General features: G+C 43.3%; 1 protein-coding gene across 5 annotated transcripts in view; it reads left to right on the plus strand.

The window, feature by feature from the left end:
* Window positions 1-27,622, plus strand: part of DAB1 (DAB adaptor protein 1) — a gene marked incomplete at both ends in the record, with an annotated part of 269,283 nt that overhangs the window by 104,942 nt on the left and 136,719 nt on the right. For all 5 annotated transcript variants that reach the window (XM_084243621.1, XM_084243619.1, XM_084243622.1 and 2 more), the window contains one exon: window positions 26,799-26,938. In XM_084243621.1, coding sequence (XP_084099747.1) covers window positions 26,799-26,938 — 140 coding nt within the window. The remainder of the gene's footprint in view (window positions 1-26,798; window positions 26,939-27,622) is intronic.

Genomic DNA, 27,622 nt, shown 5'->3' on the forward strand with positions numbered 1-27,622 from the left:
TTATTTCAACTGAAAATGTGTCAGAAAGGCACATCAACTTGCAGCTCTTTGATGTCGTTGTAGGGCCTTCTCTTGGTGTAGTTTTGCTAATTGAGATGTTGTGTATCATATAGACATCTATGATTTTCAGTTTTTTTTTTAAAGTGGCATGAGAATTTTAAAATATTTGTAAAATAACTAGTATGCAGACTCCTTCCGGGTTCCTGTGCCTTTTCGCTATTTATTTTTTTGTTGTAGCAGTTTTCAACAGCTTACCCATTGCGATTATTTCTAATAGTGATCTTCATTTTCTTTTTTTTTTTAATAGAGGCATGTTTTTTTATTTATTTATTTATTTATTTGTTTGTTTGTTTTCGTTTTTTATACATGCACTGGGTACAGTCAGAAGCGCGGGAGGGTGAGAGAATTCACCAGAGCCAGAGCGGGGAGCAGAGCAGGCAGAAGGACCGAAGTACACTGCTGAGGGGAGCAGCGGGCGGCAGGAGAGGTCTGCGCGCCATGTGGGACCCTCCTCCGGTGGCCGGGGAGCAGCTGGGGATCGAACCGGTGCCGCAGAGGCCGCAGGCAGCTTTGCAACCCAGCGCTCAACCGCTGCGCCACCGGGGAGGCCCATGATCTTCATTTTCATAGAAATAACAACCCCTTTCTCTTTATACTCCTGCTTCCTTCATCTATATAATTAATATTTAATGATTGTATACTTATAATGATAAGTATGATGCTCATAAATGAGTTTGGGAACAGAAGTGTGGGGTTCTTGGCAACCATCTCTCTGAACAGAATCAAGAGGCTCCCTGGCCTGAGTGTTCAGAATGAAGCCCTTATTCTACAGTGAGAAAGGCTGGTCCAAAACACTGATAAGGAGATCTCTTCATGTACTTCTCCTGCAGAGTTGTTCTCAGGATTTGAGATGATGGTAAGCAGATAAATAAATAGCCAAAAAAAGTGACAAGTACATAGTAGGTAGGACCTCAGGATATTACACCTTAGATTTTTCTTCTTTCCTCACGCCCTTCAATTCAATCAATACATTTTTTTTTTTTTTTTTTTGGATTGTGTCATTGGTTTAAAGCTCTAGATTTTCTACTAGATTATGAACCTGGTGGTGATAAAGGACGTGTCACTGCTTCTCACTCCCTCTCCCATATTGCCCAGCCCCTAGTAGGTCTTCTGAAAATGTTTCTTAATGCAGGTAGTCAGACAAGGAGGGGAGTTCATAGAGGAGGCAGGATCATCCTGACCAAGAGGCTCTGGGGCTGACACGCCCAGAGCAGATGTTAGGGGGTGGCGTTTGGAAGGTGAGGGGCAAGGGTGGCAACACCGATAGAGGTGCCGAATCTAAATGGACAATACAGAGTACTGATGGGGACTCTGGGGGGCCATTTTCCTCCAGCATCCTGCCCCGGAAATGTCCTTTCCTTTCTGGCCACCTGGCTGCCAGTCAAAATCACTGTCTCAGACATCTTATGCAGAGGTTTGCTGCCTGACGAGAGGATGTTTGTGAGAAGAACCCAACGTGATTCAGGCCTAGGAACTTCTTAAGTACAGTGACTCATCTCCTACTGAATTTTAATTCCAAATCTATGAAAACACAAATCAGGTTTAATTGGGGAGTTCCGTGACACCCCAGACTTCTAGATCAAACCATCAAGAATCTCATAGTCCCCTGGATGTACTGATATTATGGACATTCTTCCTTCCTTGTGAGAAAGCACACTCTCCAATTGCTGGCAACTCCATTAATAAGAATGAAATGTTCTTTAACTTAACCATCTCTAAACAGAAAAAAACTTGGGCCCCACGCCAAGTAACAAAAGAAAAGACACATGGGCCTCCCCGGTGGCGCAGCGGTTGAGCGCTGGGTTGCGAAGCTGCCCACAGCCTCTGCAGCGCCAGTTCGATCCCTGGCTTCTCCCCGGCCACCAGAGGAGGGTCCTACATGGCCGCAGACTTCTCCTGCCGCCCGCTGCTCCCCTCAGCAGTGTACTTCGGTCCTTCTGCCTGCTCTGCTCCCCGCTCTGGCTCTGGTGAATTCTCTCACCCTCTCGTGCTTCTGACTGTACCCAGTGCTTGTATAAATAAATAAATAAATAAATATTTTTTAAAAAGACATGAAATGGCCTTTATGAAATGTCGAGAGGAAAACCATTTTTGCCTTAGCTGCTTTAATTTGAGGAGGCTTTTCAGTGTGAGCCACAGAATATATGTTTCCTCTCTTGCCTGCCTCTCTTTTTGGTAATTAGAGGCTCTCTCTATCTCATGCTGTTTTTGCCTTTAATAATCCCAGGTTTGGTATTCCCACTGTTTTGGGGGTTAAGTGGCTCATGCTACTGACTGCAGGCCTCTGATCTCTGTACCTATGACAGACGGTTCTGCTTTTTCTAATCCATGAGGTTCATTAGGGAGGACTAGTACTCAGGACCTGTCACCGTGGTAGCTGGCAGACCAATACCTGAGTATTTTTCTATGACCTTGACACCTTGGTTGGCACCATATAGTAGAAAGAGCATGGACTGGCTCATCAGACTCAGCTTCACACATAAGCCCAGCCTCACTACCTAGGCAACTTGACCTTCCTGAGCCTCCATGTCTTCATCAGTAGAAAGGGAAGCACAGTAACATAATGCCTTTCCCCCACCATGGAATTGTTTTGAAGAGCAAATGAGTTGAATTGCATAAATCAACTGTGTGATGAATTGAGTAATAACTCCTCTTCCCTTTATCCCCCCAAGTTTATGTTGAACATAATTTACTCCCCAAAGTACATTCAACATAATTTTGACCTCACTCAAAAATAGGGACAGTACAGATATAACTAGGTAGGATACGTGGACCTTGATCCAGTATCCCTTGCATCCTTACAAAAAGGGGAGTTATTGTGCAGGACAGAAACTTGGGAAGGATGCTATGTGACGATGAAGGCAGTGCTGCACCTGTCAGCCAAGGACTGTCAAAGACTGTCAGTCAGCCCCCAGAAGCTAGGGGAGAAGCATGGGGCAGCACCCCCTCACAGATGTTGGGGGGGTCAGTCATGCTAATACCTCGATTGTGGACTTCAACGAGACAATAGAATTTTGTTGTTTATGCCACTCAGTTGATGAGACTCTGCTATGACAGCCCTGGGAAACCAGTACACACCTGCTACTCAGTGTTAGTTCTTTGCCTTTCTTTCCCTTGGCCCTCTTCTCCTGTGGCCTCCTTTAAATATATTCAGAAAAGCACAGGACCCCTGTGGGGATGGTCACCTCATGCACAGCACATCCCATTTCTGGTCTCGCAGAAAGCACATAGAAGAGTCATGTTCTCTTTCTATGATATGTAATGTATATTTTTTAATCCTCCCAGTAGTGCCTGCAGTAATCTCCTGCACACACATCCGCTGTTTTGCTGTTGAAGATTTGACAATAAGAACTGCCTCATGAGGCCAACCTGAAAAGGAACAGCAGATATAAACATGTTGCCATTCTTGTCATTTTGAAACAACACTTTTTAAGGCAGCTCAGAGAGCTCAGAGAGAGAAGCGGTATTCTTTTCTTCTCAGCCTCCTGTCTTTCCTGTAGCAGGAAAAGATATTCACAGGTGTGTGGAGACAGCAGGAGGGAACAGGGAGTACAGCTTCACTGAAAACATCCTGAGTGATTTGCATTGTATTAAATGAGCACAAACCACCTCACTTTGTCATTCATATTAATTGAACAATTTTGAAATTTAAAGCGGGGTTCCTTCTGGGTGCCTCATAAGACCTTGCCCCTGGCTTAACTGACATGTCCTTGAAACTGGCCCTGTTTGGCACAGCTTTGCTGTCCTTCCATCTTGGAAGAGCCTCTGCCTAGCTAGACAATAGCATCAGTATTGCCTCATTTAGCACCTGGATTGTAAAGAAGTTAGGACTCTGGGCACTGACAGTGTGGCATCCGTGGACTGGGAGGGGCTTTTTCCAGCCTCAACACAAAACATTGTCTTTCTCCACTTGTCCACTGAGCCGTATTGAGCCCTTTACCTTGATCTGAGGACCGAGAATCTCGGCTCCTTCAAGTGTTCCAGGCAGCCGCGTGGGAGCCAGGGCCCCGCAGAGTAAGCCGCCTGCAGGCTGCAAAATTCCAGCTGAGAGAAGATTTTGAAAGATCAAAAGCTTCACACCTGTGGGTGATTTCCATGCAGAGACAGAGAAAAAGAGTAGCCAACCCACGACCTCTCCAAAATGCACATCTATACAAACCCTTTGAGGAATAGTATGATCCCTTTTGTTTTCTTAGATGGAGCAGAAATACAATAACGAGGTGTGTGCAGCCTTGGGAGAGAACAGAGAGTGGAGGCCATAGCAGAGGGCATTGGAGCTGGACTCTGAGACGGGCATCCCTGCACCTGCCAAGTTAGGAGGTGGGGAAACGTCACAGCCCCTGCACCTACCAGAACTGCACTTCCTTTATTTGTAAAACAGGTTCATAATAAGTACCTGACAGGGTGTTGCCAGGGTTTTGTGCAGTAGTGTGTGACAATATGTGTTACACTCGTGTGCTTACCTGTCAGCCTGTTTCCCCTCCATCTATCATCTCTCATATTTATTGAATGATTACCGTGTGTCAAGCACTTTGCTAAGGATATTATATTCATTAATCACATACCTAAAGGAGCTGTGTGTGGTTAGCGGTTAACGATCACATTACTTGAGTCTGAGTAAACCCCAGCTGCTTTATAACTTTGGTCAAGTTCCTTTTCTGTAGACCTTGGTTTCCTCATCTGGAAAATAAGGAAGATTACAGCACAGTGTCTGTGCCATAGGATCTTTATGAGAAACAAATGTGATGCTTGCAAAATATTGGCACAAACCTGGTACATATAACTGCTCAATAAATACCAGTACTAGGGAGAAGAACTTAAGAAGTGCCTTTCTTTGTAACTTGCTAAGGAGTGAATTTCTTTGCAATCATTAAAGGGATCACATTTTTATAAGGTTGTTGGATGACTCAACCTGTGGCTAGATTTTTGATGTGTTAGAAAGAGGTGTTTTGCAAATTAGTTGATTTCTGTGGTTTAATGGACGTGTACCTAATTCCATTTATCTTTATGTCTTTTTTAAAAAAAATATGCATACAAGAACTGGGGTACAGGCTGGAGGTGTTGGGGTGAGAGGATTCACTGGAAACAGAGAGGGGAACAGAACAGGCCAAATGACCAATATGCACCGCTGAGGGGAGCAGTGTGCTAGTCAGAGAGGTCTGCTGCACCATGTGGGTAACGCCCTGGCCAGGCACTGAACTCATGCAGTGGCTGTAGCCAGCTTCATAGGTTGCATCTTAACCCCTTGTGCCACCAGGAAGGCCCCCTTATCTTTATGGCTTAAGAAACTTTTCTGTATGAACTAAAGAGAAAGGAGCATTTGGTAATGTCTGGGACTAGAATTAATGGCTTGAGGGCAAGAGATCAAGGGGGAAAATCACATTTTGGAAGGAATTAAATGTATCACTTAAGAGAGAACTGGAAAGCAAGACTTCCCCAAATCTGAACTGGAGGGCAGAAGATGGGAACAGGAAGGTGACGTGTACAGAGAAGATCTGGCAGATGAGGACAGAGAGGCTGTTGCTCCCAAAAGAGAAAATGTACAGATGAGCAGACATGTAGGGCAGATTCTGGGTTCTGCATCCCACTGGACTTCATTGGCTGGCGCAAAGAGCATAAGAGCATATATGTTGGGGGATAGGGGAGTAAGAAAGAGGAAATTCGTTTTCTTTGCAATTGTAAAGACTTTGTCACGATTCACCTCTAGCTCCCCAGTGTTTAACGAGTAGGTATAAGATAAATATTAAATGAAATATAGAATAAATGGATGAGACATTTCTGTTTCATTTTGTTGGTGAGAAGTGGAATCATTGAAGACTTCAGAATAATGGAATGTCATAAGACTGTGCTATCTGGAGAAAATCTTACAGTTCTCTATCAAATGGAGTGGAGGGAGGGTTGGGATAGGGGAGAGGAAGGAAGGGGTTAGTGAGAAAGGAGGGGAGGAGGGACAGACTAAAAGAAGGTGAAAGGAAGGGAGGGAGAGAAGAGAAAGGAAGGCAGAAGGGAAGAATAGGAAGGGGAACACAAAATACCGTGAATAGGAAACGGCCTTCATCTGGGTCCTTCCATTTCTGGAAAGGTCTAAATTTCATCTCCTGACACCAGCTATAAAATGAGTAAAAAAATAGCACGGAGGACCTCCCTGGTGGTGCAAGGGGTTAACACACAACCTAGGGAGCTGTCCTCAGCCACTGCATCTCAAGTTAAAACCCTGGCCAGGGAGCAACCCACATTGCGCGGCAGACCTCTCCTGCCTCGCCCCCTGCTCCCCTCAGCAGTGTATTTCGGTCAATCCACCTCTTCTGTACCGCACTCTGTCTCTGTTGAATCCTCTCACCCCCACACCTCTGGTCTGTATGTCAGTGCTTGTATGCATAAATAAATAAATCTTTTAAAACAAAACTAGTACGGAGCCTGGCAACGAGGAACAATAATAAAAACAGAATTCCTGGGGAATAATGACTTACTGAAAGCGGAGGGTAGGAGAGGACTTTATGGATTCAGTGCTACTGGGTGTGTTACCCCTAGGCTCATCTCCTCTCCATCCTTAAATCAAGGGCCAGATGTGGATGGAACTGTCCCAAACATGCATCAAACAAGGGAGCTGGTGCTCCAGGGAGGCAGGCCTCCCACACCGAGGTCAGCAAACACAGGGTAGAATGACCCCAACCCCAGAGTGCTGGGCCATGCACAGGACAGGTAGGAGGATCTGAAATATGGTAGCAGATAGTTTTTAAAGGGTGGTCATAACTGCCACATGTCCCTGTGTCCTCAGAGATGGTTCTCTCGGCTTGACACGTATTGGCTCCTCTCCCCTCCACTGTCTCTTCAATGTTGTTGTATCATACACCAGTTTTGAAGATGAGGAAACAGAGACACCGAGAATAAACTACAGAGAACAGCAGATCTGGATTTGAACTCAATAAATACTCCTCCAGACTAAAACATACTGGGACACTGAAGTGATGAAAACCACCATTGTTGATGCTAAGGTGAATGTGTGCAGAATAAATGGAGGCAGAGCAAAGAATAACTGAGAATCCCAACTAGCAGACACCAGAAAAGGAAAAATAATTAGAAAGATGAAGGGAAAAGTATAAAGAGATTAGAACCAAATATGTCCATTTTCCCCTAATAAAAACCCCAAAAGAAAGAAAAAAAATGTGGGAATAACTGTTTAAAATACAGATGAAAGGTCTTATATGACAAGTACTCAGAAGGGACCAAATAGGTCAGGTAAGGCAAAACACATACCTACTGTAGGGAAATAAAAAGGAAAAAACAGGGCCTCCCCTGTGGCGCAGCGGTTGAGTGCTGGGTTGCGAAGCTGCCCGCAGCCTCTGCAGCGCTGGTTCGATTCCCGGCTGCTCCCTGGCCACCGGAGGAGGGTCCCACATGGCGCGCAGACCTCTCCTGCCGCCCGCTGCTCCCCTCAGCAGTGTACTTCAGTCCTTCTGCCTGCTCTGCTCCCCGCTCTGGCTCTGGTGAATTCTCTCACCCTCCCGCGCTTCTGACTGTACCCCAGTGCTTATATAAATAAATAAATCTTTTTTAAAAAAAAAGGAAAAAGCAAAACTGAATGGAATGGGGGGAAATTGCACATAGATAAACCAATATATCATGGATTTAGCAAGGTGACATAAGACACCAGAATGAGTGTGGTAATAGTGAGGATATTCTAGAAATATTATTTAAAATTCTTGAAACCTGTGTGAAGGACATAGTAAGGCAAAGGAAACTGAGATTCTGCCCTTGGTGAAAACTGCCATCACATTCATTTATTTGAGAAATGTTGCCTGCATTGTGCTGTGCCCTCTCTTAGACACTGAAGGCTCAATGGTGAAAATGACTCACAGTTGTTACACCAGGCCTACAGGTGACTGCACAGCTTTCTGAGTGTGGTTGCTAATGTTTTCAACCAGCTGTTAGATTATGGATACAACACACTGACTTGGTGAGCTTTTACGGGGGAGGTGGCAGTGAACTGGCCCTTGAAAGGGAAGAGACAATTTCAATAAAGGAGAAAGGTCATCTGTTCTGTACATGTTAATTTTGGTCATTGCAAGAAATCCAGATGTCAAAATATAGAAGACAGATGGAAATGTGAGTGTGGTGCTCAAGGGAGGTATTGGAGCTAAATATGTTGACTAGAATGTCATCTCAGAGAGGATGAGATTGTGAAGTGGAAAAAGGGTGAAGGGAAATTTCCTTCTTCCCAGTAGGTGGTCTTGGGCTGATCAAACCATCAAATTAATATCACAGAGATTAACAGGATAAAAGAACCAATTTAGTTTTATACACATGGAGAATCCACAAGAATATAAATTCTAAAGCAAATGAGGTTAGAATGAGGGTTTTCATCCTGAATTATAGAATGTGATAGGGGCCTACTGCTTCCAGGTGAGAGGAGGTGACTCCCATGATGAAAGGGCCAGTCACCCTGTAATTGCATTGGCCTTGCCATAGGTTTGGTTTCTCCCATGGAAGATTATTTCTGAAGATAACCCTAAGACTGGGTAACAGACCAAATCTACTAGGTAGCTAAGACAACGGTAAAAAGTTTCTCTAGAGCCTGTAGGAAATCCATTGACCTTGAAATAACCCACATGCCAAAGTAATATATCTTGGGAAGGCCTGCCATTCAAGGATCAAGGACATGGGCCGCCCTGGTGGCGCAAGGGGTTAAGCACCATGCTATGAAGCAATCCGCAGTGTCTGCAGCATGAGTTTGATCCCCAGCTGGCCAGGGAGCACAACCCACATGGTGAGAAAGACCTCTCATGCCTCACCCGCTGCTCTCCTCAGCAGTGTATTTCAGTCAATCTGTCTGTTCTGTTCCCTCCTCTGTCTCTGGTGAATCCTCTCACCCTCCGTATCTCTGGCCTGTACCCCAGCTCTTGTATGTATAAATAAATAAAATCTCAAAAAAAAAAAAAAAACACACAAAGATCATGGACAGAACATTGGTGAACATGTCCGTGAAGGATCTGGAAAGAAAGGATGTCCAAGTCAGGAAAGAGGAAGACCCATGGTAGTCCAGAAGCATCAGAGGGGTTACCTTTTCAGGGAAGAGGGGGTGGTAAGCTTTACAGTGTATAGAGGGGAACAAAGAGAGGGAGCATGGAGAAAGGATCAGAGTGATGAGTAATTCTTTGATGACTTTACCTTCATGAAAGTATATTCTGTGTCATCAGCTCTCCACAATGACTCTTTTTCTATGTCTGGCTCATTTTTAGTGATAATGGAACCAGGGCATTCAGTTATGTGGATTGTCAAGGTTCTGGTTGCATTTGAGAATCATTCTTGTTGATTTCTTTCCTAAAACAGAGAGTAAGAGTCTGGTATTGCCAGCCCCAGTTCCTCTTGCTTCAACTAGACTTGTAAGATTTCTCCCTAATACAGCTCTGACCATATTACAATAATGTCCCTGAACAAAGATGTCCTTAAATCCCACAGAGAAAATCTGAGCTGGCATTCACAACCTTTCAGAATCTGAACCCAGCCTCCACAGTTGGTGGAGCATGGTGGAAAGTACATGTGCTTTGGGATAAACAGGTTTATTTGCTGTCTGATCCCCTCCTATCCTCTTCCCCTCTTCCTAGCTGTCTGACTTGAACAACCAATACCCTTCTCCAAATTTTTGCTTCTTTTTTTACATGGACATCCTATTCAATGTGCCTGGTAACATTTTTGACTCATGATGGATGCCTAATACATGGAGAAGCTACTACTATGCAGAGTTAGATGAAATCTCACTTTCCTGACTCTGGCCAGCTAGGGATACTACTCATGCTGCAGTTTTCCTGACCCATCTCTTACCTTTAACCCTGGCAAATGGCATCCTGCAACTACTGCCACCCTCATGTAAATTGTGCACAACATTTGGGACCTGACTTCAACCCCACCATTCTCTCAATACTTCCTCCTGTGACCCTAGTTCAAAGTCCCCTGTTTCTCTCCTTCAAACTCCTGTGACACTGCTCAGGATAATATATTGACTAGTTATTCCTTGGCCAACCTGAGCCATGACTTCTTTTGTTTTAAACTTGTTTTTCTATCTTGATTTCCTTGTTTGGGTTCTCAGAGGTTTATATATCACTTGCCTGGCTTGATTGTAAAAGCTTGGATGGAGAAAGGCCTTATAATTTATTGTACCTATAGTTCATAGTTCTTTTCTTCTTTTTTCTTTTTTGTCTTTCAATTCTTTTGAAGACATAGGCTAGGAGGGAAAATACATTGTTTAGAGTGAAAGAGGTCTGAGTTTGAATTAATGGGTGGCCTGTGAAGATTGTGTGACATGTAAGAAGCTATAGTTCCACTCTGAGCTCTGCTTTCCTCAGCTGAAAAACTGAGTCATGGGGCCTCCCTGGTGGCGCAGGCGATTGGGCGCCATACTATGAAGCTGTCCCGCAGCCTCTACAGTGCTGGTTCAATCCCCGCCAGCCGGCAGAGTACCACGCGGCGAAGCAGATCTCTCCTGTCTCACCCGCTGCTCCCCTCAGCAGTGTATTTCATCAGTCTGCCCGTTCTGTTCCCCGCTCTTTCTCTGGTGAATCCTCTCATCCTCCTGCGCATCTGGCCTGTGCCCCAGCTCTTGTATAAATAAATAAATCTTAAAAAAAACTGAGTCATAACACCTATCTCATAGGGCCACTGAGGGCATAAACATTGTACCATTACTCTTCACTTATGATGTTATTACTCTTCACTTATTACTTATTACTCTTCACTTATTCACTTATTACTCTTCACTTATGATGTTCAACTTTACCTCCCTATACCTTACTGAATAACTGTGATATCCAAATGTCAGGAACCCTTTAAAAGATTGGCTCTAGAATCCTTCCACTCCTTTGACCCTCTGGAAGCCACCTTGTCCATGTGCCACCTGCCCTCCCATCAGAATGTATGATTCTTCCCTGGACTTCCCTGCAGTCTGGCAGCAACTCTCTCTATATTCTGCCTTTCCTGAAACTTTATTTCTTCTAATGGACTGGGAGCTTCTTAAAGCAGGACATTGCATCTTACTCATCTCCACTGGGACAGAACTTTGGTGAAGTAGAAAACAGACCGATGTGGAAACAAGTATGTTTGGGGTGAATCCTGTCTCATTGTCTCTGTGAACCCTGAGTAGGTTTCTGGGCCTCCAAAAAGCCTGGTTCCTCATCAGCACAAAGTGAGGTTATCATGCCACTTAGGGCTGTTGGATGGACTAAATGAAAAGCAGTGGGCGTGAAAATGTCCAACACGATACCTGGAACATAATAGGTAATTAATAATTGATGTCCCCTACTCCTGGCATGATGTTTAAGTATAAAAGAGGCTTATAAAATGTTGACCGAACTAAAATTAAAGGAAGTTAATACTTATTTCGTTTTTACATTGATGTGTTTTATCCCACTATGAATAATTATCAAAAATTGTCACATATATCTCCCTGTCAATTTACCGCTGCGATTTATGAAGCATTAAGGTCATGCTTTTGACCATGTTGAGTTCTTAGGATACTTTGTCAAAATCAGCAAGATTGTTTAGGTTATAGTTTATTAACTAACTCTCTGCTTTCTGTTGTTGGCAGAAGAGGTCCAAAAGAAGTTGTTTAGGAGATAATTGGCTCATATACATTAAATCCTTTGAGAGCTAAGTCTTCCAGGGAGATAAACTACAAAACTGGACATTTTGAGGGTTGAGATCTTATCAGGGAAAGCAGGGGAAAGCTCATCAAACACAAGTGCTTTCTCCTTTCATGGCTTTATTATCAGGTGAAAAGCTAGGAAGGGAAAATAGGGGATAAATGGAAAGTCTCTGGGACAGGGATCTGGGTGGCACCCTCTACTTCCCTTCTTTCTAGGGGGCATTCAGTGACTGCCACCCTGCCACCCAACAGGGTAAGGGGCCAGGTTCACAAAAACATGTATTTATTATTAATGACAGCTTTTTAGTTGCAAGTAACAGAAATCAACTTGTGTCAACTTAAATACAATAAAAGAACAATATCATAAAGACCCAGAGGTATATCACACGTAAGGAAGAGCTTGTGTGAGCCAAACCTCTGAAAAGATAGTCTAGGTCTTTGAAATCAGTAAGGACCCCAATAGTAATCAGTCCCAATAGTAAGGACCCCAATAGTAATCTCTCTGCAGTCACTTGTTCTTCCAGAACATCTTTTCTCTTTGTCTTTTTATAAATTTGACTTTCTCTTACTCAGCACCAATGGCAGGAAGAGAAGGCCATCCAAAATTATATAATCAAATTAAGATTCTAGCTGTCAGGAAAGATTGACTCTTCTCTCCTCTTCTATTCCCAATTCCCAAAGATGGGACTCTAATCATCAGAGCTTGGACCAGGTGTTACCATCTGGTTCAATCATGAAGGGCCAAAGGGCAGGGTCACATGGTATTAGTATGGCACTGTGATGGTAATGCTGTATGGGAGAGGGCGGTCAGCAGTGTTCAATCATTGGGATCTGGACGGATACCTACCTCAAAAGGTGTCTACTCTTGATGAATGAGACAAGGTTCCAGCTCCCACATGGTCATTAGGAAAGAACGGGAAAAAAATGCAATGCTTTTTTTTTTTTTAAAGATTTATTTATTTATGCATACAAGAACTGGGGTACAGGCCACAGGTGTGGGGGGTGAGAGGATTCACCAGAGACAGAGTGGGGAACAGAACAGGCAGACTGACTGAAATACACTGCTGAGGGGAGCAGGGGGCAACACAAGAGAGGTCTGCTGTGCCATGTGGGTCTCTCCCTGGCCAGATTGAACTCATGCTGCAGTGGCTGCGGATCACTTCATAGGTTGTGTCTTAACCCCTTGCACCACCAGGGAGACCCCAAAAAAATGCAGTGCTTTTATATGATGATGTGATATTGACGCTAAGAATTAGCCATGGTTGTCACCATTGACAGTCCCATCTGAACAGATATTTGGAAATCACACCTGTCTGCTCCTGAATCCCATACTTTTCACCACTTTTCAGGTTGGAAAAGCCTTGAGTGGAACATGAAGCCGCCAGTGTCCAATGGTTTTGTCTTCATCACTAATTGGGACTTCATATCAGGGAGTGATTCTGCTTTCCACATGAGTCACTCAGCCAAATCTCGGGAGTTGGACTCACTTCCTCCCTTTACTGTCTCTTCCATAGATAACCTTTAAGTTTTCTGTGTTATTCCTTCAAAATGGATTTCAGTCAGTTCGCTTGTCTTTGTCCATTGCCATCTTCCTCATGTCATCTCTCACCTGGATTACTACAGTAGCTCCTGCTTCAATTTTTCTCCCTTTTGCCACAAAACAGTCAGACAAATCTTTACAAGACCTGCATCATGCACCTGCTTAAACCCTCTCCCTCCCAGGACTTTCCATTGCACCTAGGTCCAAATCCACATTCCTTACTTTCCCTTCTAAAGCAGCACAGAAAATAGCCTACCTCCCTTGTGACCTCACTTCCCAGCCCTCCCCCTTGATTTCTCTGCTCTGATCATACCAGCTTCTTTCTGTTGTGTAAACAGGCCAGATGCATCCCCTCCTGGCATGACTGCCCTTTCCTTGTTGTTCACATCTCCTTTCAAATGTCATTTCTACAGAACTGCCTTTATGAGCTAGTCTGTGTAAATTAATTGTTCCCCACCCTGTCCCAGTCACTCTTCATTTCATCAAACTGTTTTATCATCTTCATAACACTTACTACTATCTGGAATGATCATGTTCATCATTTATTTACTGGTTTATTATCTCCCCTCCCTTTCAGATCAGAACTGTACCAGGATCTGGGGCCCGTGCCATAGTGGGCACTCAACACTTGTTTGTGGCAGCATCAATGTGAGACTGGCGGTGTTGGAAATCCAGGGTATCAGGGCTGGGTCTGTGCCCTTGCGTTCATTACTAGCAATGTTGGCGGTGGGGGGGGGGGGTACTCAGTCACTGTCTCTTCCAACACATTCCACTTAAACCCGTGATCACTGAGATTTATCTCTGAGTTTAATCAAATGTAATTTATATTGCAGCCTCCTCAGTAAATAATTGATTTGCCCTCTCTGTTGTCTTCATCACAAATACTTCTTTGTACTCCAAAGAAATAATTTAATCAGTCGATAGTATACACAACCCTCTTGTTTAGAAGGCAGATGGAAGATAAAGCATGAGCCTTGCTCACAGCAGAGTATACCAGGACCAAAAGAATCTCCCTTTAGAAATTGTCTGCAAGCAAGTTGGCATCGAGATGCCCAGTTCAGTCCTCTAGGTTTTTGTCTTGCTGTTTATTCTTTCCCTAATGGAGATGACCCAGTGAACGGCATCACTGCCAGAGGAGAAAGTTCATGACCACTTGCAGGCTGCATGTGAAAATAGAAACCCTTGTTCATGCATGGTTTAATTAACCTCTGTCTGGGTCCAAGAGCTCACTTTTGAGTGCTGTGTTCACATAAGTCGGGCAGGAGCTCAGACTGGGGGTTCATTTACTCTGTCCTGCACCATGTGATCTCCCTGCGTGGGACATTCCTGCTGTCTCCATCCTGGCTCACCTTTGCTGCCTGTCCCTGAGCATTGTGTCAGCGCTTACAGGCATTGTTTTGCAAAACAAATTATACAAACATCCTTCCTTCCAACCCCAGTGTCTCTCCTGTAGAAAGACATTGGGAAGGTAAATTTTGCATTTGTTTTCACACATTTATCTATTTTGAGCCCACACTTTCCTGGAGCAGAAGGGGAGAGGGAAATAATGAAACTTCAACTGTGATAAGTGTAGAAAGACTCCATGTAGGTGTTCTCACAGGGAAAATCCATTTTCCTTCTGTCTGTAGGAGGCATTCTCAATATGGCATTTCTTTGCACTGTTTTTGTTTTTTTTAATTTTTTTAAAGATTTATTCATTTATGCATACAAGAGCTGGGAGCTGGGGTACAGGCCAGAGGCATGGGTGGGGGGGTGAGAGGGTTCACCAGAGACAGAGTGGAGAACAGAACAGGCAGACTGACCTAAGTACACTGCTGAGGTGAGCAGCAGGCAAGTCAGGAGAGGTCTGCTGCTCCATGTGGGTTGCTCCCTGGCCGGCCAGGGGATTGAACTCGTGCTGCTGAGGCTGCAGACAGCTTCATAATTTGCGTCTTAACCTCTTGCACCACCAGGGAGGCCCTCTTTGAGCTGTTTTAATTGGAAACTTCTTAACTGCCCAATGATAGGAGACTGGTTAGATAAATTATGATACAGCTATATGAAGGGGTATTATGCAGCCACTAAGTATTGTGTGACAAAAAATATTGATGTGGATGAAAATATATGATATACTGCCAAAAGAAAGATGCAAGCTACAGATTTACAGTGTGAAAATATTTTTTTTTTAAATGTCTTTGTGTGTGTGTACACTTAGGAAGACGTGGGGAAGAGCACCCACTCAAATGCAGTAGGTGTCTGTGGAAGCATTCAGGGTGACTTGTCCCTGTCTTTTCTATCCTGCCATTCCCCAAATTTAAGGTATGAGCGTGTTTTACTTTGTGATTAGAAAGGGGTAAAAAGCAGTTGCTTGAAGAATGGAAATAGAAAAAGACTTTACATGTCTGTTATTTTTCATTTGAAAACAAGATTGTTTTCACTTGTCATCAGCTGCCAGGCTTCTGGAACTGCCTGGTATCTGCTATCAGATGCATTTGCCAAAGAGAGACAAGTTGTGAACTTTATGAGAACAAACCCCGCTGGAACTCCCAGTTCTGGTGGTAGCGAGGAAGACCTTTGGTAGGTGATCACCTCCTCACTCCTACAGAATCACGTCATTCAGCCAACACTTAAGAGCTTTGCCAGGGGCCTTTGGGTTTCATTTGGCGAGAGGGTGTTAGATTTAGATTTACCTTCTTGATGAGGCTTAGCCTTGTGTAACAGCAGTATCATTTGACATGATTTCAGCTGTCAGAGCTGCCCTGAGCCCTCCTCTCACCACTCTGGATTATTGCAGGCGCTTGCTCTCTGGCCTCTCTATGAGACCCTCTGTCTTTAGAACACTCTCCCTGAGATGTTTCTTTACTGTCAAAATTTGCTCAAATGGTGTACTGTCTTCAATAGAGTTCTCAGGAAACCATTGGCAAAGACAAAGATTTGCTATGGAAAGCTTACCCCGGGGAGTGCCTTGAGAATCTCCACCAGGAGGGCTTGCTGGTGGCAGGACTGGGCAGAGTAGGGAGTTGAACCACGATGCAGAGACCACAGAGGCCTCACTGATCCCGCAATCCCACTGGGAGAATGGGAAGTTGCTCTGTAAGTTGTCTCAGAATGAGGCTTGAGCTAGTTCTTTATCCCCAGCCCGGTCTAAGCTGCCAGTTACTGATTGCATGTGAACTGCGAGGAGGGAGGGAGAGGGAGATGAAGAGAACATGGCCTCCGGGAGGTCAGTGTGTTTGGAGGAGGGCACTACCTTCAATGCAACTCACCCAGCAGCCTGTCTGGGCCACCATAACAACCTGCACAGTGTGGGGTACAGAGAATCTCCAGACCCAAAACTGGGCTTGGGAAACATACCACGTGGAGCCTGCATTTCTTAGAAGTGAAAAATACTGTCAACATAGGATACCAGCCAGGGGCTGCACTGCTGTATTGGGTGCATCACACATATGATTACAAATCGTTCATATAGTAATCCTGCAAGATGAGAATTATCTTCCTCATTTGCAGAGAGATGAAGTGCCTTGCTCTAGGCAAAGGGGCTGCTGAGTGGTACAAACAGCTAAATCTCAGGTCTCTCCTAGACGCTGGCCTTTCCCATTCATTAACCTGCCTCTACCCTCCTTTGCATTTGACCCCATTTTTCCTGTTGTATTTTATAAGTATCATTCTGCCTCACATGCCTCCATGCAGCAGGACCCTTTCAATTGCAAATGCAAAAACTAAAATAAATGTGATGCCTATGGATTCAGACCTACCCTTCCGCTGCCTTCTGTAGTCCTATTTCTTACCCAAAGTCAAGCTTCAGATTCTCTTCTTTAAAACTTCTTTTGATTAATTCCATCTATTTTGCAAAACTCCTGCCTCTGCCTTTACCTACCTGTCATCTTATTGCCTTGATTTTCTCATCTGTTAGAATGGACACATAGTGCACATCATGCCAGATTGTGGTTAGGAATAAGGCACGGAAGAAGGACTTCCATGTTGTTTAAAGTCTATTCTCTGCCTACACTGTGGCATCAACATTAGATAAAGTATCTCAGACCTCATGCCTTCCTTACGCCTAGTGTCAGCATACCCTGGTTTTACCCACTTTGCCACTTTACACAAGCCCAACCATAAAAAGACCTGAGTGGCAAATAGGGGACACTTTCCACAGACCCTCAATAAGCAAGTGCGTACAGATAAAGCTGCAGTTTAGAAGCCAGGCTAGTTAGTCCTGATCGGCCCAGGTGAGCAGGGTATACCAAACTGCTCAGTGTCCAGGGAAGGACTTCAGAAGGACTGATTGTGGAGGATTGTAGATGTCTTCATAATCTGAAAACCAGGAGGCTTCTCCTTTGTTCCATCTCACTGTCTCTTCCTTGTCCACAAGGACAAGATTGGCCGTGTGCCCATTACGCCTGCCTTATAATTGAAAACAGCTCTGGGTGCTGCAGGGCCATTGAGCCTGATTAAGAGCACCTGAGACTTTGGGCACCATGACAAAAACTTTACCTTGGTTTTCCAAAGTTATAAGACATTGTGTGTATTTGGGAACAGGGGTGTGGTGGAAATTCCAGGTTAAGGAAAGGAGAACAGTTTCTCTTTAGCAATTATCTTTTCAGCACTCACTATGTGTCAGGCACTCTTCTTATTGTTTGGGCTGCACCGTGAACAAAACAGAAGAAAGTGTTGGCCTCCAGGAGCTTCCAGTCCTGCAAGAAGCCAGCTTCTCCTGGCAGAAATGAACTCTTAGGCAGAAGAACTACCACAAAGCATATGCAGCATGCCCCCTACTTAGCAGGCGTGATTATGGCTTCAATTTTTCTTCAGGGAAATTTCTAAATGGTGTTTTCAGAGATACTTCTCAGAAATAGGCAGTCTAAGGATTTGTTAGTATGGCCAATGTTTCTTTCCTTTTGCTATTAAGAGTATATTAATGATATTATATAATTTTTATAAAAGATTTTGAAGTTAAGAAAGACCTTCTTTAAAATAAAGACAGAACTTATTTTATTGTCAGGTCATTGTCATGAACATGAAAAAATGACCTGCTATTGGAGATTAAGAACTGGATGGTTTATGTGGGGTCGGCAGAGCATCTGGCTTGAGGCATCAGTGTTTCCTAATCTGGCTCAGGCCGAAAGCGGTCAGCCGAATTTTGCCAGTACAGCTTCATGCATCCCCAGAGCAGAACCTGTGGCCTCTCAGCACTTGTCTTTACACAGGAAGGTGCAAGTGGACCCCAGATGCTATCTGTGCAGAGAGCTCTTTTCAGAGCACCAGTGCAGAACGCTTTGTTAAGAAAATGGGTGCATGAATCATAGGTTGACTATTATTTTAGCGCTTTAATTAGTTTACATTTTAGCAATAATGACAGCAACCATGTTCATAAAAACACATTTTAACAGCCTCCTAAGTGCGCCTTTCCCTTATTCTTCTCACTACTCAGCTAGTTAATTACACAAAATCAGCATTCTCTCCCACACAGCCAGCATACATAATGATTTGTCCATTGCAAATCAACACCTGGATAATTGCAAGATAGGATTCTAAGTAAAATAGGTGATCTCTGCTGCTGGGCCCTGAAATCCCCCCACAATCTGTTCTTAAATTGGGCAGTCTAACAGACAGTAGGGCTCTTTCAACAATGGATAGAATGATGTTGGACAGACTAGGGAAAGGGGAAAGACCTTACTTTGAAATTTTCTTATCATCAAGATGGATGGCCTGGTGATTCAGATAGATGTGCCAAAGGAGGGAAGATGTCTCATTTTGGGTGAGACTGTTAATAATTCATAAGGAGATCTCCCAGTTGCCTTCAGGAAGGAACATCCTGTTCCTAATTGCGCCCTTATTCCCAGGCAACCCAAATAATTCCCAAACAGCTGGGACCATTGCTTTTAATGCAGTACAACTCTGCTGTGGTTAGCTTTGCCTCTGGTGCTTAATGTGAAATATATTATTCAGGGGAGGGGAAGGCGGTAAATATGTATTGAATGCCTGCCAAGTGCCAGGAAGGGTGCTAAGAGCATAACGTGTGTTGTATCGTCCTTTCACAAATAACTACAGCATGTGACAGATAGTCTAATGCTCAGAAAAGTTAAATACTTCCCCAATGTCACACACACAGGAGGCAGCGGAGTGTGATTGAAACAAAATGCCATTTGCTCTCCAAAGAGTTAGGCTGCAGCCTGCAACCATTCACTACATTGTGACCTTATACCAGTGATCTCAGCCTCCCCACCAGCCCACCCAGGCCATGGTGCCCTCTTCCTCCAAATAGGTGGTAGTTTGCATCTCAGCTTGTTAGGAAGTTTTAGTAAGATCGTTTTTGTAAATGGGAAAGGTATTTACTCCTCCTTCCTGATTCTAATCCTTCTGTTATGAACTGAATTTGTGCTCACCCACCCTACCAGGAAAAAAAAATCATATATTGAAGCCTTAATTCTCAAAGTGACGATGTTTAGCAATGGGGTTTTGGGAGATAATTAGATTTAGATTGACCATGAGGTTGGGCCCCCCATGATGGAATTAGCGTTTCTTTAAGAAGGGAAACCAGGGGTCTCACTCTCTCCCCCTAAAGGAAGGGCACTGTGAGACACAAGCCAGCTAGAGGGTTCTTACCCAGAACTCATATCTCTGGCATCATGATCTTGGACTTCCCAGCCTCCAACATTTGTCATTTCAGCCACCCAGTCTATGGCATTTTGTTACAGACACCCCCTTAGATGTTTAAGTGTCCAAAACGTAGAAATGAATGCTCAGCTTGATAGAAGAAATACGTTGCTGTTGACCTCCACTAGACAGGGAAATACTGTAACTGTCAGATTTTAAAGAATTCACATCCAGACTAACCACATTAGGGTAAAAAAAAAATGCTTGTCTTGGCTTCAGTGTGGACTTCTGTGGCCATGTTCATTATAATCTGTGATGAGTGGGGGAGACAAAAAGAGAACAGTCCTAGGTGTGAAAGATCCTTTATTTGGTCATTAACAGTCTTTAGCTAACAGCCTGCAGTGGGAGGCCATTTGTGACTCCAGTGGATTCTGCAAGACTCTGTGTCATAAAAAATGCTAATTGTCTTCTTCCTTCGGATCCTGACTCCTGACAGAGGTGCTTGTTTTTTTGTTGATGCTCTCACAAGGTGACTCTCACTGTGGGACCTCGACTTTGGCAGTCCCCTTCTTGCGAAGACAGCACCTCGTGCTCTTCCTGACAGCATCCTTGAGGCCTGTTCAAATCGGGGGATTTACTCCATTCCCAGGGGACTGCCTTGATTTAAATTCAGAGGAGAGTCACTTCCCAGGTTATAAGGTGAGCAGGTTATGATGAGGTTGAAAATGCTCTTCCCTAATGGCATAGAGCAAAGGCAACATTAAAATAACTGGTGTGACATTTACTTTATTCCATTAGGAACTTGATTCTGCAGAGACTAAGTGAGTTGCGCTCCTGGAATGGAGTTGGTGTGCAATGGAAGGGGTTTTTGGTGACCCTTTACACTTCCCCACAGGGATCCTGCCTCCTGGAGTTCATTAGCCTCTTTTGAATAAATACATAATTTCATTCATTTATTCAATTATTCAGCAGAGCCCGGTAGGGTGGGTCCATTCTATGCCAGGAACCATGCTGGGTTCAGAGAACACAGATGAGTAAGTCCCACTCCCTACCCTTGAGAGTTCAAGTATAGAAGAGCTGGATATGACAACAAAGTGAATGAAGTGGCTTGGATGCTGAGGCAGATGCGGCAAGGGAGTGGACTGAAAATATGTCTATGTGTTAGGAATATACTAGACTCTGGGATGACCTTGGTCAACAGCTCCACCATAGTCCTTGCTTTCAGCTTACAGACTAATGAGAAGGCTAGACATGCAACATATTACAAACTATATTAATTCATTGCAAAAATATAGAGGAATATCAGGAGAATAATATGGCTGTAACACAGAGGGAACCGACCAATAGATTTCTAGCATCAGAAGAGCCCTGAGCACATGGTGTGTTGACCTCTCCCTGTGGAAGCATGGGTGAAGAAATGGAGACAAGAAAGGCAATGCCTTCCGGGTTCAGAGGCCAGCAGGTGCCAAACAAGTGCATAGCGGGCAGTTGCATACAGTGTGGCTTGTTGAAGGATTCAGATAAAGGCCAAACAGTAAAGGAAGAATGGTCCAAAATAAGCTTAATGAGTTATGTAGGGACCACATTTTAGGGGGCCTTGTTAAGATATGCTAAGGAGGTTAATTTTAGTTGGTAAAGAGGCAGGGGTAGTAAGGGAGGGGTATCTCCTGCCAAAAAAATCCTCTCAACAGAAGGTATATTTGATTTGAGGGTATACTTGAGATATTTGTCAAGAAGGCAGGTAAAGGAAGAGGAAATAGCAAGAGCAAAGGGTGTGGAGAAATCTGGCCCGGCGGACTAGAGCTGAAAGTGTTTGGGCCAAGGGGACAGAGAGAGCAGGAGGAGGAGGCAGCTGTGGCAGAGGGGAGAGAAGGGTGGCATTTTAAGTCGGGCCGTGCAGTGATGAAGTGGCTCTTGGCGCATGACAGTGATGAGGACAGATCTCTTCAGAGGCAGCTGTGGGCCAGGATTAGGAGATGACACTGGAGGCACAACTCCTTTGACTCCTGGGTGCCTCCACATGCTTAGTGTGAGGATTGTGTACCCCCATTGTATGCCCACTGTGCATGAAAGACAGCAGCCTGTGGGAGAGCCATGGTAAAATTCAAAGTGGACCATCCTGAACCCCAGATGTCTTGCAGTGCTTGTAGGTTTTTTCCGTTACTTCCTGAGGATTTTTCAAATTGTTAGCTCTCAATCAGGTCTGCAGGTAAACATGGTGAGATGCGAGCACCCCTGGGGTGTGCCAGTAATCTGAGGACAGGGACAGATAATCAAACAGCTATTGATGTTTGGTTCTAAAACACAATGTTTTAAGGCAAAATGAGCTTGAGTAATATTGCTGTGGCTTGTCTTTAGTACATGTATATATATAGTTATACAGAAATATATTTATTTTTCATTATATATGCAAATATTTTACTGATCCAGATAGATCATTAAAAATAAAAACAAGAGTGATATATACAGGTAACAAGGTGAGAAACTAAACACCTAAAATCAAGACAATTGGAAATTTTTTAATAATTCAATTAGATTTGAAAATATAAATTTAAAAATCTATCAAAATTTAAAAAATAATAATAACCTTACACACACACACAGACACATACACACACACATCCCCAAAGAGCCTGGTTTTGTGCATATGAGCAGACCTGGGTTTAAATTCTGGTTCTGGCACTTACCTGGCACTCTGAACTTAGACAACATGACCTCTCAAAATTTCTGTTGTCAGATATAAAAATACATGGACAGGGCCTCCCAGGTGGCTCAGTGGTTGAGCGCTGGGTTGCGAAGCTGCCCGCAGCCTCTGCAGCGCCGGTTCGATCCCCGGCTGCTCCCCGGCCACCAGAGGAGGGTCCCACATGGCGCGCAGACCTCTCCTGCCGCCCGCTGCTCCCCTCAGCAGTGTACTTCTTCGGTCCTTCTGCCTGCTCTGCTCCCTGTTCTGGCTCTGGTGAATTCTCTCACCCTCCCGCGCTTCTGACTGTACCCAGTGCATGTATAAACAAAACAAACAAACAAACAAATAAATAAAAATGCCTCTATAAAAATTTAAAAAATAAATAAATAAATAAAAATACATGGACATTGCCCAGCAGGATTACCAGAACAATAAGCCAAGCTCTACCATACAGATCTGGTTCATGGTTAGACTCTAAATATTTGTTCTAAATATCATCATAGCTGGTTAGCTCTCAGAGATGCTTTGGGGAACCATCTTCTCTCTATGAAACATTCATCATACGGGGGACTGAATGCTCAGGGGGATAAATGACTTACTCTGGTCACAGATGCAAAGGTGTCCTCACATCCCACACCTGAGTCCAGACCTCCTTACTTTCAGGTCAGCTACTGATTTTCTCTTAAGGGATGTGGTTTCTAGAGGTCTGACGCTGCTGAGGTTGGGACTCCCCCCATCACTGGGAGGTAGGAATTGGGAGGTCCCCACTAGAGGGCTTGGGGGAGGGGGAGGGTTGCCTTTCACATTATTGACAAAAAGAGAGAGAAGGTCCAATGGCATTGTACTTTTTAAAGGCTCACTAAAATGGCTACTCAGCTCCACCCCCTTCCCAGCTGCTCCCTTGCTCAGGACATGGTGGCTGAGCATCTTGTAACCTGTCATCTCACTGATCCTCTGGAGTCTCCAGGAGTGCAAAGCTCAGCTCCCCTTACCCATTTCAGTTGTTACATAACTTTATAAATGGACTAAAACACTTAATTGTATAGTTTAAAAAGGTAAATTGAATGATACAGAAATTATATTTCAATAAAGTCATCATTCAGGCTCTGTTGTAAGCTCTGTGTAGGCTTTGGGTATTGAAGTCACCTTCTATGAAACAGACTCATGGAGGAACCTAACTCATGAGCAGGGTAAGAATTAAATGAGAGAATTAAATGTAAAACTCTTGGCACAGTGACTGGTATTATAAAATTTCATTGATAGTGATAATGTTGATGATTTTCCTTAACCACGTGGCCTTTCTCTGGCCCATTCTGCAGCATAGAGTCAGCAGTGCTTTTGGCAAAATAGGCTGAGGATTCATGACAACGTAGGATGCATGACAACTGACCCTCACCCTAACACCTTCAAATTGTATGTGCCTCTGATGAAACAGCCTTATGGCTCTGATATCTTGTTATTTATTTCTTAACTAATACAACTGAGACCTTGGTCAAGATGTGCTCATGAAAAATTACCCTTTTAATGGTGGAGCATTTAATGAGAAACTCTACTATCTATTGCATAAGTGCCCTTCATACAAATTAGCTTAGCCTTGGGTCCTAATCTAAATGGGGCTCCCTACTTTCCTCTAAATGGCCTAATATTTTCTTATTAATCTCTGCCCTTGTTCACCTGATCTGGCTCTGCCTCCTCTTCTGACACCTCCTCCTCAATAGAGCTTGCACCCTGACCGATATTTCTTCAGGATGTCTTTGCATCTGACTCATTGACATTTTCCTGACATGATGTGGATGCTCAAAGCTGTTTGTTTCATTTCCAAGTTGTCTCTCCAATGGAGCTTTACTGCTGCCAATCTATTGAGTAGCAATAAATTTGCACCAGGGGAGTTTTGTACAAGGTAAAGATGAGGTTTTCTAGGAAAGTTGGGTAAAAGAGAAGCAATTAATCATAGCAGTTAAGAGAATAGATTTGAAAATACAGAATAAAAGCAAACCACAAGCCTGGGCTTTGGAATCCGACAGGTGTGGACTTAGGTTCCACTTAGGAAGTTTCGAAAAGTTGTTTGACCTCTCAAACCCTTAGTTTAGATCCTCCTCTATAAAATCTGAATAATAGTAGGTACCTCTAGGATTATTTATGAGGCTAAATAATAAATAAGGCGGTGCATGTAATGTGCTTTGTAGATACATGAGAAATGCTTCTTGGTATTGTCATCGTAATTAAAGTTTGGAGGACATTCCAAATAGCAAGAGGGATAATATCATTAACTAAAATGGCGACATTAAAGAAGAACCAGAAATGGTGATAGAATAAGATAACCTTCTAAGAAATAAACCAAACCTTAGGCCACCACTTACGAGGATTACATAGTAACGCGGGGAGCCGTCACCTGTAGGCCCAAGGCCGTATTGCTGAGCTACAATGGATATCAGCATCGAGTGTGTCATGGCCAATTTTTTTGCTTTGTTTTAGTTTTAGTCCTTGAATCCTGAGGCGGAATTTTTGCCTTGATGACTGTTTCTGACTCAACATCCATTGTTACATTTGCTTTTTGGAATATTACTCATAGACTTGGCTAAGAGTCACTGAGGGGGTACTGGCTAAACATGGTAAATCACAGCTTCACACCTGGCTCTGCAGACATTTCTCCCAGTGTTGTATCTTCTACATACAGCATTTACTGGACTGTTAATATTGGTAGCAGCTACCATTTGTAGAAAGCCTACTATGTGACTACGTGCTTCCCACACGCTGCTCGTTTAAATTACTACTTAAAGTAACTCTGTAGGGTAGACATTTTCAACAGATAAGAAAACCGAATCTCAGCGGAGATGAGTTAGCTGACAAATCAGGGAGCCACGAATAAAATGAGGATGCCTCACTCTGAAGTGTGTCCCCTCCTACTAGCATAATACACTATATATTTTTATTTGCAGTCACCAAAAATACTTGAGCTTTCAGGGACACAGACTTTGTCTCATTCATCTGTTGCCAGTGAGTAATAGCATCTGGCACAAAGGAGATGCTTGGAGAAATGAAGTGAATGAAACACAAGTCATGTTTTGTCAATAGAAAAGCATAAACAATGGTTAACTCTGGCTGGTGTTTTTCCCATTTTAAGCATGTCCTCAAGTTCTCCTCATGCCACATTATGGGGAGGCCTTAGCTTTTATGTCATAGAGATAGAGGGAAATGGGCTGAATTATCTCCAGTGTCCCCAACCACAAGGTTCTAATCGATGAGGGAAGGCGTGATGGACGGAGGATCAGAAGTTGGAGTTAATGATGCTCTAGGAGATGCATAACAAGAGGCCAGGGCATTCAGGCTTTTTAAGAGCACATGTGCATTTCACCAATTTGACTCGCATGATGAAAGTTTGATGAAGTTAGAAACTTGAATTCCTATGTATTCTTTTTTTTCCCATGACTATATCAACTGACAAATGACTTTAATTCTATGACCTTCATCTTCATCATCTGGAAAATGTAAATGGTTGAGTGGTAAAGAGTGAAGATAAAGTAAACATCTGGCAAGAAATATGTACTCAATTCATAGTAACTTTATGTCCTTACTTTATTTGGCTGTTTTTGAACTTCTGTTTGATGTATCTCACCATAACATATTGTTAATAATTATTGGAAAAGTCTGTTGTAAGGTATGGACATATAATACCATTCAATGTGGAAGTTTATTTCTTCGCACATTTGCGTTAGCAGTAGAGATATTGCAAAACCATTTTTTGATGATTGTTGCTGGGTCATTACTTGATACAAAGAAATTTCTCTGGAGTCTCACTATAAAACAGCCCATGGAATTGGGTTTAAGGAGAGTCTTGGACCCTGGCCAACATTCTATTAAATGCTAGAAATGCCAGAGAGGCTCAGTGCTAATACTATTCTAACAAGAATGCCAGGCAGGAGCTCTTAGTGAGTGATTATCATTTGTTGAATACCTAGTGTGTATCAAACTCCACTGAATTAGGTGGCTTTGCACATGTTGTCTGATTTGTTTATCTTAATGCACCATTGGGATCAGTTCTTTTTAACTCTTTTTTTTTTCTGTCTAAGAAAACAGAGGCTCAGAGAGAAGAAGAAATTTGTCTTGAGAGTAAAAAGGGAGAGCCAGAATTTGCTCCCAGAAAATTACTGTTCTTTTATTCTTTTGTACTTGGTCTGATTATCTAATTTTGCTGAATGTAGGTGAAACCAGAGAACAAACTTCAGAGCTATACATATTTAAAGCCAGTGGGGCTTGAAATTCTGCGTTTTCTGACTCCTCCTTTTCTCTGATTTTAGGTCAGGATCGCAGTGAAGCCACTTTGATAAAGAGGTTTAAAGGTGAAGGGGTCCGGTACAAAGCCAAACTGATCGGAATTGATGAGGTTTCCGCAGCCCGGGGAGACAAGTTATGTCAAGATTCCATGATGAAGCTCAAGGTACTATGCAAACATTTCCCTTTAAATACCATGGGCTATTGTGACTGAGAGAAAGAAATGATTATGATCATTGTGGTGAAAAACTTTCAATCATTTATTAGTGAATTGCTTGGTTCACTGATGAATATCTGTATTTATTCATTGGGAAGAGATTTTAATAATCAGCAAATATTTATTGAACACCTGTTATGTGGGGGTGTTTTGTTAGGCCCATTTTGATCCATTTTGAATATCATATAATGTTCATTTTTATCTTCAATGTGCAACAAATGCCTGCAAAACCAGAAGTATAAGAACATCAACTTGTGTTATTATAAATTTTTGCACTTTAAATTTTTAATAAATTTTATGCATTTAACATTTTAATATTAAATTACTATTTAAGATAATAGCTGATTTTGCTCATTCTTGTCCCCCAAACAATGATACCAGGAAAATATATTTTAAAGTAATGCTTAACTAAATATTGGCTTTTGGAGGTAACACAATGAAATTTCTGATTTAAATTTTTTTTGTGTGGGACCCTCGCCGGCAGCTGGGGAACAAACCGGTGCTGCAGAGGCTGCGGGCAGTCTCGCAGCCCAGCACTCAACCGCTGCACCACCAGGGGAGGCCCTGATTTTAAATGTTTTAAATAAATCTCTTCATTGACATAGCTAAGAAAGGAATTAGGAAAACCTAAAT

This window comes from Talpa europaea (genome assembly GCF_964194135.1).
Source record: "Talpa europaea genome assembly, chromosome: 9".
In the NCBI taxonomy this organism is placed as follows: domain Eukaryota; kingdom Metazoa; phylum Chordata; class Mammalia; order Eulipotyphla; family Talpidae; genus Talpa; species Talpa europaea.